General features: G+C 44.7%; 1 protein-coding gene across 1 annotated transcript; it reads right to left on the minus strand.

The window, feature by feature from the left end:
- Positions 1 to 1209: 1209 nt before the first annotated feature.
- LOC109752115 (uncharacterized) lies at positions 1210 to 9766 on the minus strand. The gene is made up of 9 exons (XM_020310983.4): positions 8732 to 9766; positions 6434 to 6619; positions 5826 to 5918; positions 5370 to 5552; positions 5162 to 5264; positions 4895 to 5080; positions 3162 to 4138; positions 2378 to 2826; positions 1210 to 1793 (listed from the first exon to the last, which is right to left on the minus strand). Exons 1-9 carry the CDS (start codon positions 8957 to 8959, stop codon positions 1736 to 1738), a joined length of 2463 nt encoding a protein of 820 aa, XP_020166572.1. The 5' UTR covers positions 8960 to 9766; the 3' UTR covers positions 1210 to 1735.
- Between the last annotated feature and the right edge of the window lie 878 nt (positions 9767 to 10644).

Genomic DNA, 10644 nt, shown 5'->3' on the forward strand with positions numbered 1-10644 from the left:
GATTTTTGTTTATTCGTGAACTTTTTTGAAAATCAATGAACTTTTTCCAAATTATATGAACTTCTTTTCAAATTCGATGGAGTTATTTTCAAATTTGATGAACTTTTTTTCAAATTCGATAAAAAAAATTAAATGGATGAATTTTTTTTATTCATGAACTATTTTCAATTTTTTGAACTTTCTTTCAAAATTTGTGAACATTTTTTAGTTCACGAATTTTTTCATTTTTTCTGATTTTTTTAAATAAAAGGTCAACGGTTGACCGGTCACCGCGGTCGAGCGAACGAGGCAATGTGCGGGAAGAGCGAACTGGGGTGAACGAGGCGACCTGGGCCAGCCCATTCGCGGGCACGTTGGCGCCAGTCCCTCAAGCCGGCGCTGAAGGCGCCTAGGGGCTCCCTGGCTAAGCCTAGGTCTGACAGCGTGGTGATTATCTGTTTATATCACAGCTGTGGTGTTTATTTTTTTAGGAAAACATCAGGACTCTGCTGCATATTTTTATTGATTTTTTAAATAAATAATACGGGCCATAGTCTTGAAAAAGAAGGAGAAGTCAGGCTGTTAGTGTTGGCATTGTACCAACTATCTGGCATCCTCTTCCTTCCTCATTCCCCTCTCCACAATTGTATCCAGACCTGAATATTAAGTGTGTGCCGATCGATTTGGTAGTGAGCTGATAACACAACGCATGAGAAGTTGGGCGAAACTGTGGTAGCTGCTGCTGCTGCTACTATTTTCTGATGGATTCAGGACTCTTTGCAAGACGCGCTGACGCACTCCATAATGATTTCGGTTTGGTCTTTCAGCAGTCGCTTCTTTTTCCACTACCAGTTTGGCTGATTGGTCAGTAAAATGCAATCCATGCTGCCTTCCTCTTCCTTATGCGCTTGGTCTATTAAAGCTGGCCGCCTGGTGTACGGTAAGAAGCGCGAGACTTTCAGCACATTTGCAGATCATATCTGAATGGCGTTCCGGGGGCCTACCAAAGCTTACATCTGAATAAGATTATGTGACGGTGAGAGCACACTAGTGTACTAGCAAACGCATCGTGGACTACCGGACTTTGACTTGGGTAGGCCGTACTGGACTCGCTCACAGCCTCCATCCTCCTTCTGTGATAAGCATGGACTGGACCAACGCCGTCCAAGAACAGGGGTAGTAGTAGAATACAAGCACAAGAACAGGGGTAGCCATTGGGCGAAACGGCGATGAAGCACAACTATGACTATCTCTGGTTAATTTTCCGACCAACTGTAAACCTAACATCACATACAGTTTTTTAACTCTGTACCTACCAATTTCATCAAGCATCTAATGTTACTTCAGGCAAGGGGCCTTCCAACACAAAGGCCTCTCCGAGAACCACAGATTACACTATCACCACAAAACAACACAAGCTAGGCTAGCTCTTTTTCTTCCCCCCAACAAAGTATCTACATGGCACAGACAGAGATTAAGCTGCGCTTATTCTTTCTTTTCCTCTTCTTTTCTCTTTTGAGGGAAATGGGGGGACACCATGAGATGCCAGTCACAGCAGCGCAGGCTGCATTCCGGCGGCACGGTGAAAATCTGATGACGACTTGGGAACGACAAGTTAAAAGTCAGGATGTACATGATGGTGAATTATTTTGTAGATTAACCCTCTGCTATTGCCGCACCGGGTGTGCACGATGTATCGGCATCTTTCTCTTGGCTTGACATGTCTTTGGTACACGATGGTCAACTATGTCTTGCGTCAGCTGGAGAGTGGCGGGAAATCGCCATTGTCCTTAAGATGATATGGCCCACCATTCCTGCAAATTGTACAGTACGCGATTACCAACTGTGAATGATTCAATGCTGAATGCATGCATGTGAACTGAGCATACAAGTTAAAGGTCAATGCTGCAACAAACAAGACAGAAGAGAAATGCATGAATGCCATATATAATAATCAGAAGCCTACAGGGGATGGCACATGTTAAACTGCCCAGTCTTAACCATACTAACATAAGAGTGTGGACGGGTTCAGCCATGCTAATTAGGAGTATCCCAAAATAAAGACATAACAGACAAGACAGAAGCGATGAGGATTAATGTGGACGGTCCTTTTAGTGAAGTACGGAAAATAGGGGGCACTGGTTTTCAGTAATGTGGGAGAGTAAGGGCAGACCACCAGATAAAGTAAGTAGCATAATATAGTGATCTGGATAATGACCATACTAATACATTTTGCAGAAGCTCTGACCTAACACTAAAAATATGTTGAAGAAAGTGCGTATCAATAGATAATAATCCAGCTGTAACATCTAAAGATAAAGCTATCAGCTAGGTTGGCCCTTCCATGAAAGAGACTGTGTTAATACTTTTGACGACTAAAGTAATGCATCATACGTACCTCATCCGATTAGAACCCTTTCCAGGATTTAATGCTGAAGACACAGGGCTTACAGGTGCAGAAGATTGACTGTTGGCGGCAGAACTAGATTTGCTAGGATGGTCTTGAGAAGTACCCTTAACTTCCAAAGGCAATGCCCCCAAAGTCCCAAATTCAAGTTTATTGTCTTGTGGGTGAATAAAACCATTGCGATGAGTACCATCCCTTGGAGCCCGGGGGGATGGAGATGATAATGGTATATTCAACGGGGAGGGAATTCCATGATCACTTGCACCAGGAATGTAAATCTGCAATGGTGGCACTGGCACTTGCCTCCATTCCTCCGACAGCACCATATCTGCAGGCATATCCATTCTGGGATAGCGGTGAGCCCTGTGATAGTGATTTGGATGAAAACTATGTCTTCCTCTTTCCCCTCGTCCAGCGGGTGGCCTGTCCTTGCACAAAGTCTGCAATATCCAAAAAGACAGACAAACTCAGGGAAAACACAAGACAGACAAGCCCAAACAACACAAATGCGCATTAACCTTGCAAAAGTAACCTAATTCTGCAACAGAAACATACAAGTAGTAGGGTTATTTTTCAGCCTCATATACAGAAGGTACAGTAACTCCAATAAGGAAATTATTCAAGTACACAGGAAAAGTAGTAATGGTTCATCTCAGCATCTCCATATGCATGAACGTGAAATAAAATGAATATGTAGGGAAATGCCAGATGTAGTGAATTTCAATGTGACTTCAAGTTGTATATAAGCATAATAATGTACAAAAAGGGAACATACTGGGTCAGGAAAGTAGGTGCCTGTTCCACGAGCTCGCATAGTATCATCCGGTTGATAAAATGGCCTTACAACGAAATAGCCAGATGGATAAGAACCAGGGGATATTCCACTTGTACCAGCATAGCCATAACCATTTTTTCTGCTATGGCCATTTGGTGATCGATTGTTCTGATACTGTGCAGGTGGTGGAGCAGGCATTTGATAGTAAACTTGATTAACCAGGTAATCATGGTTTACTGGGTAATCTTGTTGGCACCCTTGTGCATAGGAAAGATTATACAAATTTGTTCCGTGATCTCCAGCGAGATCTGATAAAATGTCATTGATTGCACCTCCCTCACCACCTGCCTCTTTAATGTGTGCTCCATTGCTATCTGAGTTTTTAGATGGTGGTAAGCAGTTATCCACTGGATGTGAATTCTCATTGCGATACTTAGTTCCTGGGTACCCTTTTGATGTCATCCCATGGGGTGCCAAGTTTATATCATGATTGACACCAACCTTTCCATTTCCTGGCTCATACAAGAGATGTGGTGCATAGAGAGCTTTCCCAGGTGACAAGGTTTCACTAGTTGATGGTGCAGTCTCACAGAAGTCACTGTTATTCCTCGTACTAATAGAACTTGTTACAGGATTTGAAACAGACTTCATTTCCCCATGCTCAACCATAAGATTTTGTTCCTTTTCCTTCAGAGACCCATGGTTATTGACATCTGAAATACTGATGCTGTTGAACTGATCAGATAGATCACCAAAAGAATTATGGTCTAAAGGTGAACAACCTTTGTTGTCTCTTTCAACATTGAAGTCCAGTGCAATGTCCTGCACATCTGGCCTTACCATAGTGTGATTTCGCTTCAATGTGTTCCTAAAAAACTGATTCACTTCAGGCACAGCAGAATTGATAGGCACTTGAAGGATCTTCCCAAGCTTCCGGGCACCAAGATCAAATGCACTGCGTATCCGGTAAAAGTTACCTGCGCATCACAGTGATATTAGGCCAGCAAATTAAAAAAAAACTGCTATAAGCATCTTGGACAATAAACAGCAAATCAACAGCTTAATGCACAAAAGTAACTGTGCAGCATACCATAATGCTTGTGGGTTGGGTTCAAACCACAACTATCCATGCAACATAAAATAAATCAATGCCATCAGTATCCAAGTTCTAGCTTATTATGCAGTGCAAGTGAGCACAGTGGTACTGCTTGGTTAAATAGCTGAAAGTTTGCTTCTGTGCTGAACTGAAATAAATCTCTTGGCCCGCTGAGAAACAAAGCATGGACAAGCAGCAGCAAGAATGTAGCAAAAGCAAGACAGACCAAATAACACTAGTTGCAGTTAGTGGTAAAATTTAAAACAATCAAGTTTAGAGGAGGTAGATACAAAAACCCAAATTTAGACAAGCAAACATCAACAGTAAAGCTATGAAATGTGGGAAGCCAGATGCAACCACCCATTATGTGAGCTGATGGTGAGATGATTATGCTCAAAAGCTGACCTGAGCTACATGCAATGCAAGTATTCAAATTTGACAAAAAAGAAGTCAACCCACATTCTTCCTCGAGAGGCAGTGCTACTCACGAGACCAAAATGAATTCACAAACAATGTAAGTTGAGAACTATCAAGTTTAAGCATCAAGTCATTTTAAGTTGACTAAAGTTGCATGGCACAATTTCAAGCGCACTTTTCCTCTGTACAAACAAATTTCATGATGAAGCAGAGAAGAAACCTTTGCTGACACTACGGCCAAGATTGTTGTTCTGCTTGAGTGGATCCACTATGTTGAGAAATTTTCTTGAGAACAGTCGAGTATTTCTCTCAAAGTTCCTAGGGGGGACAGTAAACCTTTGTGCACATTCTTTGAGAAACTCCTCCCGCTTAAGGAAATCAACATCATGAGTGTCTGGTGCTTCGGCTGCGCAAGAAAAACTATGTGATGACCAATGATGACAACAAAATTTCAACCAAACAAACAGATCAGACTGCATTCACTTACAAACTAGCTCAGGTAAGGAAGACAATGGTACAGGACCATACAAGCTTATACCCTTGTTGTCCCAGTCAAATTTGCTATAATAGTCCAGAAATCTATAGAGGACCTGCAGCAGAGGAAACAGTTATGTCACCCATGGGGTGGGAATTTGTGTAACCTAGGTCAGCAGCAATTTTACAAATGTGGAATACAAATTTAAGTCAGAACTTACAGCTAATGGACCATCCAAAGACTTGTGGAAAAGATGGAAAATATATAGCACCAATATCTCCAAGGCGTAGGTAGAAATTAAACCATGGTGGGCACCGAGAATGCGGCTTTCATAATAACACCAGGCTTTTATCAGCATTATGCTTTTCTTGAAAAGGTGTTTTTTTCCAAATCTTTCATCAACCTGTAAAACATGATGGTTATAAACATGCATGCCAATGTGCAGGCTGACTTAAGGAAACCTTTCACCCTAAGTCCTACTCCCTCTGTAAAGAAATATAAGAGCGTTTAGATCACTACTTTAGTGATCTAAACGCTCTTATATTTCTTTACAGAGGGAGTGCCACATAAGAAAAGAGAATTTTTTTTTATTGCATCAAATATCAGATAGAAGATAGATCTGTGCATTAAAGGAAAAAACACAATCGACAACATGTTTCAGCTTTTGAGATGTTACCTGCTCAAGAAAACAAAGCGTACAGAGTCCACCAATCTGATTGAACGAAATGTCTACAACAATATTTTGCACAAGGCATTTGACCAGCTTCACCTGCCATTGGAAAGACTTGTCATTTGAAACATTTGGACGATAAATACAGAATTGTTATGTGACAGCATGTCCACCACTGCACAATCCCTAGCAGTTCAATACAAAAAGTGACCTTCCACAATGATCTATGATATCGATATATCCATGTTCACAGGAAGAACAAAGAAAAAATGCAGTCAACTACTGGACAGTACACTTGAATGCAGTCAACTACTTATTTTATCATTGGCAGTATGCCGGTAACATTGGGATATTCACATGTGTTATTGATACCGTATGCAAAGATGGATTATTTATTCTATTGTCACTAGTCCCATGTATGGTAAGACAGAAATGTTTCGATGACATTGAAAGATAGCTGGATAAATTAAATATAAATGTACACTGCCTGACATTGTATAGAGTAAATAAAAAATAAGCATATGTCGGGAGTCATCGCAGCAACTTAGAAGTGTGTGAAACTGTGAATTAGGTCTAATTGGTAATATTGAAAAAACACAGTCGAAGCAGCAAACCTCAGCGTGGATATACTGGACATCCTTCACTTCAAACTCAGCATCTTTCCTCAGTTCTTCTGATTCCAGAACAGCACGAACCTCATTTGCTAGGTTTTCATCAGAGCTTGTGGAACCAAATGCAGTCAAGTCGATGTCTCCATCAGGAAGATATGTTTTCAGTGGAACAGATCCAAATGGAAACACCTATGTTTTCCACACAGAAAAGAAGAGGTTAATTGTATACTTCACATTCTGTCCAATTATTAAAAATAAGATGCACCAGTCTCGGCAGGGGAATAAAATCTCAAGCAATAATTATTTTCCCATTTTTGTACATGAAGAAATCTGAGATTCCAGGTTATATATCTAAGGCCATGTTGATACCTAGTATAATAAATGGACTCTTCATAGAACAACTAACTGTGAACCTCTTGAAGAACTTTTATGTGTATACTTGTTTTGCTGTTTAGTGCACAAATCTGTACTTAATAACCGATACTCATTTCTGTATAGAACAATTCATCTAAAGAGGACCCTGAAAGTGCAAAGTTCAAGGTGTATAGGAAGTTGTACTGCACAACCTCCTCGTCATCGATGCTAATGGTGAGGCGTATAGACAGCACAAACATCGGTGTCACAGAGATGACTCAAAACACGTGCCAGAAGTGCCGATATTACTTGCATGTTTGTCATGTGATGTATCATCTAGTAAAAGCACTCGAGCATGCATGACACAAATAAGGAACCCTTCCAATCTACTGATTCTCACTAAAACCAAAATAAACATACACGTGCCATTCATCTCAAGTTATGGCAACCACTCACCAGACCTCATGTGTTTCACATTAACAATAATCCAAAAACGACATATACCTAATAGGCAACATATATGCAAATATCACCTTACTCAAATTCATAAATATACCGATGAAGTCAGGACATGAAATTTCTTGCACGTGCAAATATAAAATAAGGGCACCAAAAGACCGTGAGAGCCACATCATGAGAACGGTCACTAATTTACATACGTATACAGCCAACTGGCCACCCCAAGGTCAACAAAGTCGATGTTGTTCGATGCAGTGCCCAGACACGTGTCATTCATCAATTCACACTCACATAAATAGATCACCATTAAACCATGCAACGTGAGAAACTAGAATGCATAACCACTAATGGCATAAAAACATTTGGGCCCAATTAAAGCATGATAAATCTAGCTCTCCAGCACCATGAGAGCAGGATCTCTACTATACCAACTTGTACATCAGTTTGGTGGCATCACCAGCACTGGCGTTAAAAAACATATTTCAGCCATTAGCGCATTACGGTAGAGTTAAACAAAAACTCAAGCATAGTAACTATGAAATGAGCAGCAGCACTTCACAATTGCACCTAGCAGGTTATCCAGACAACATTTCCATGCCCTAAAGGATGAATCAGAACAAGTGTGAGGAATCCTCCTAAAACATCCCAAGACATCTACATAGACATGACCCAGAGACTACGTCACATATAACTACAAGCGTATGGCACCCATAGGAAAGTCGGGGAGTTTGGCGGCACCCATGTCCTTGACGCAAAAAGGAAAGTCAGGGAGTCTGGCGGCATCACTAGCGACAGCATGATATAGCATACAAAAATCATGTAGGGCATTATGGTAGAGCCAAACAGAACAGGAAGCATGGTAAGTATGAAATGAGCAGCAGCACTGCCCAATTGCACCTAGCAGGTTATCCAGACAATATTTCCATGACCTAGAGGATGAAATCCGAACAACTGAGAGGAATCCTCGTAAAACCATCCTAAGACAGCTACATAGACATGACCCGGAGACTACGTCACATATAACTACAAGCGTACGGCACCCATAGGAAAGTCGGGGAGTTTGGCGGCACCCCTGTCCTTGACGCAAAAAGGGAAGTCGGGGAGTTTGGCGGCATCACTAGCGATAGCATGATATAGCATACAAAAAATACGTAGGGCATTATGGTAGAGCCAAACAGAATGGGAAGCATGGTAAGTATGAACTGAGCAGCAGCACTGCCCAATTGCACCTAGCAGGTTATCCACACAATATTTCCATGACCTAGAGGACGAATCCGAAGAACTGAGAGGAATCCTCGTAAAACCATCCTAAGACAGCTACATAGACATGATCTGGAGAACGTGAGACACAACTAACAAGGGTACAGCGCCGTGCCCATGTCCTTGATGCGCAAAGGAACACGGAGCTTGTAAGCAAACGATAGAGCAAGGCAAGCATAAGGGTTAGAGAATCGGAGCATGCGGAAAAAGAAGGGAGTAGCTGGTTACCTCGCAGCCGACGCTGCACCTGATGAGGCGCTGGACGTAGTGCACGACGGCGGCGCGGCGGTCCTCGGAGGAGACAGACGGCTGGATCCGGCCCACGACGGCGGCCGCGGCATCCTCGAAGGGCCGCCAGGCGTGGGCGGAGATCGAGGACGGGTCCGGGTTGGCCGCCGCCGCCGCATGGTCGGGCTCCTGCACGAGCACCACGGCGCACTCGTGGATGTCGACCATGGGCGCCGGAGCTCGCTCGCTGGCTCCCTCGAAGCCCCCGCAGCCGCGACTCCTCGCACGTAGACGAGGCGCGGAGCAACCGCCCGACGGGGGCGAGCCGGGCCGAGAGAGGCGACGCCGGAAGCGAAGCGCCGGACAACGGCGAGCCCCCGGACGAGCGCGCGGCGGGGGCGGGACGATCGGCGAGGGCGGAGGGGAGGGGAGGGGTCGCGATCTGGGCGCGCCGGGCCGGCGGCGAGGGGACGGGAGGGGATAGGGACAGCGGGATTAGCGGAAAAAGGGAAGACGGAGAAGAAATGGATTTTTAATATGTGACGGGAGGAAAAAAGGGTCAGGTTTTTCTCCCTCGCTCGCCCCCGCCCGCGGCTCGTCGCCTCTCCTCCCTGCTCCCGCGCCGCGCGTGAAGAGATAGAGAGAGAAGGGGATGACGACGATGACGTGTTCTCCGCGTGCGCGAGGCTCGATCGGCACGCACGCACGGACGCAGCGGCAGCGGAGGAAGAAGGGAGGGGGAAAGGGGAAGACGAAGAAGAGAGGAGGAGGCGGCTTGAAGCCAAGATTTCCTTTTCGTCCTTCTTTTTCTTTTCTTTTCCTCCTTTTTTCCGGTTGCCGGAGAAAAGATCTCTCCCTTTCCTTGTCCTGCTCCCAGTTCTTGATCGGCGGCGTCGCTCGGTTTGCTGCTAATGCTAATGGAGGCCGCGCCGCTGGGTCTTCTCTCTTGCCTTTGGATTGCGTCGTCGGTAAACTCTGGGGACAGTTGGGAGATGTGCGACCGTCGACCCACGGAGGAAGACTTTCCAGGCCCCCCGTGTTGGTGGAAGCTGCGTCGCTTCAAACCCATGCACCAAAATAGAATGCACTGACAGCTTCATGATCATAGTAATAGCCACCGATTGGCCATCATTTTATGGTTTTCTAGTATTCAATCCCTCCGTACTCTGTGGCTGTGACCAACGACTCTAGATTTTCTATGGACGGTTTGTTACTATGTAGCGGTGGGCAGAGTGTGCGGAGTGCTGCATTGGGTGTTATTAGTTCTCGAGGCAAATGATACGTTAGGCAAGTAGCCAGTTCACGTGGTAAAAATGGTGGGCGGTAAGTTGCCGCCAAGGCGCCAACCGACATGGCTATTAATATTGCCATGCAGCCGTGCTCTATATATGTGTTATGTCCTAGCATGCTTTTAAGGAAAAAACATGCTCTATGTAACAAAAACGATGACTAACTGACGTCAGATGTTTGATGACTCCCAACGAACACTTTGCGGGTTGTTGGGTGTTCCGCACGAATCTCCCTGCGCGGTGGCTAGATGACTCAGCTGGAGCGAACCGTTCACTCATTCGTTTCGTCGTGGGATGTTTCTCGCAGCCCCAACCACATGAACACGTCATTGAATGGGTCACGTCATTGACTAGGTGAGGGGCGGGAAGACACATACACTTCGCGACTACGCCGTCGTCTTCCTCCCCTTTCCATTTCTCACCCTGGTCGTCGCCCCTCTCAGCTCAAGCTTCGGCCACCACTACCTTCTTCGCCGAGCTCCGACCACCACCATTAATTAACCGTATGCGGGTGGCTACGAACTATAGATGCTATCGGACCACAGGAGGAGATCACAGCGGCCGGACCAAAGCCTGCATCTACACGGCTCTAGGTCGTCTCCCCCGCCGCCCCATCCTCCATAT

Source organism: Aegilops tauschii, chromosome 4 (genome assembly GCF_002575655.3).
Source record: "Aegilops tauschii subsp. strangulata cultivar AL8/78 chromosome 4, Aet v6.0, whole genome shotgun sequence".
Taxonomy (NCBI): Eukaryota; Viridiplantae; Streptophyta; class Magnoliopsida; order Poales; family Poaceae; genus Aegilops; species Aegilops tauschii.

Coding starts and splice junctions, on each gene's coding strand:
- LOC109752115 (XM_020310983.4), bottom strand. CDS start 8,959: ATGGTCGACATCCACGAGTGCGCCGTGGTGCTCGTGCAGGAGCCCGAC. Junction 5,919..6,433: donor TCCAGTATATCCACGCTGAG/GTTTGCTGCTTC, acceptor TTCCAATGGCAG/GTGAAGCTGGTCAAATGCCT. Junction 5,265..5,369: donor CTTTGGATGGTCCATTAGCT/GTAAGTTCTGAC, acceptor CCTCTGCTGCAG/GTCCTCTATAGATTTCTGGA.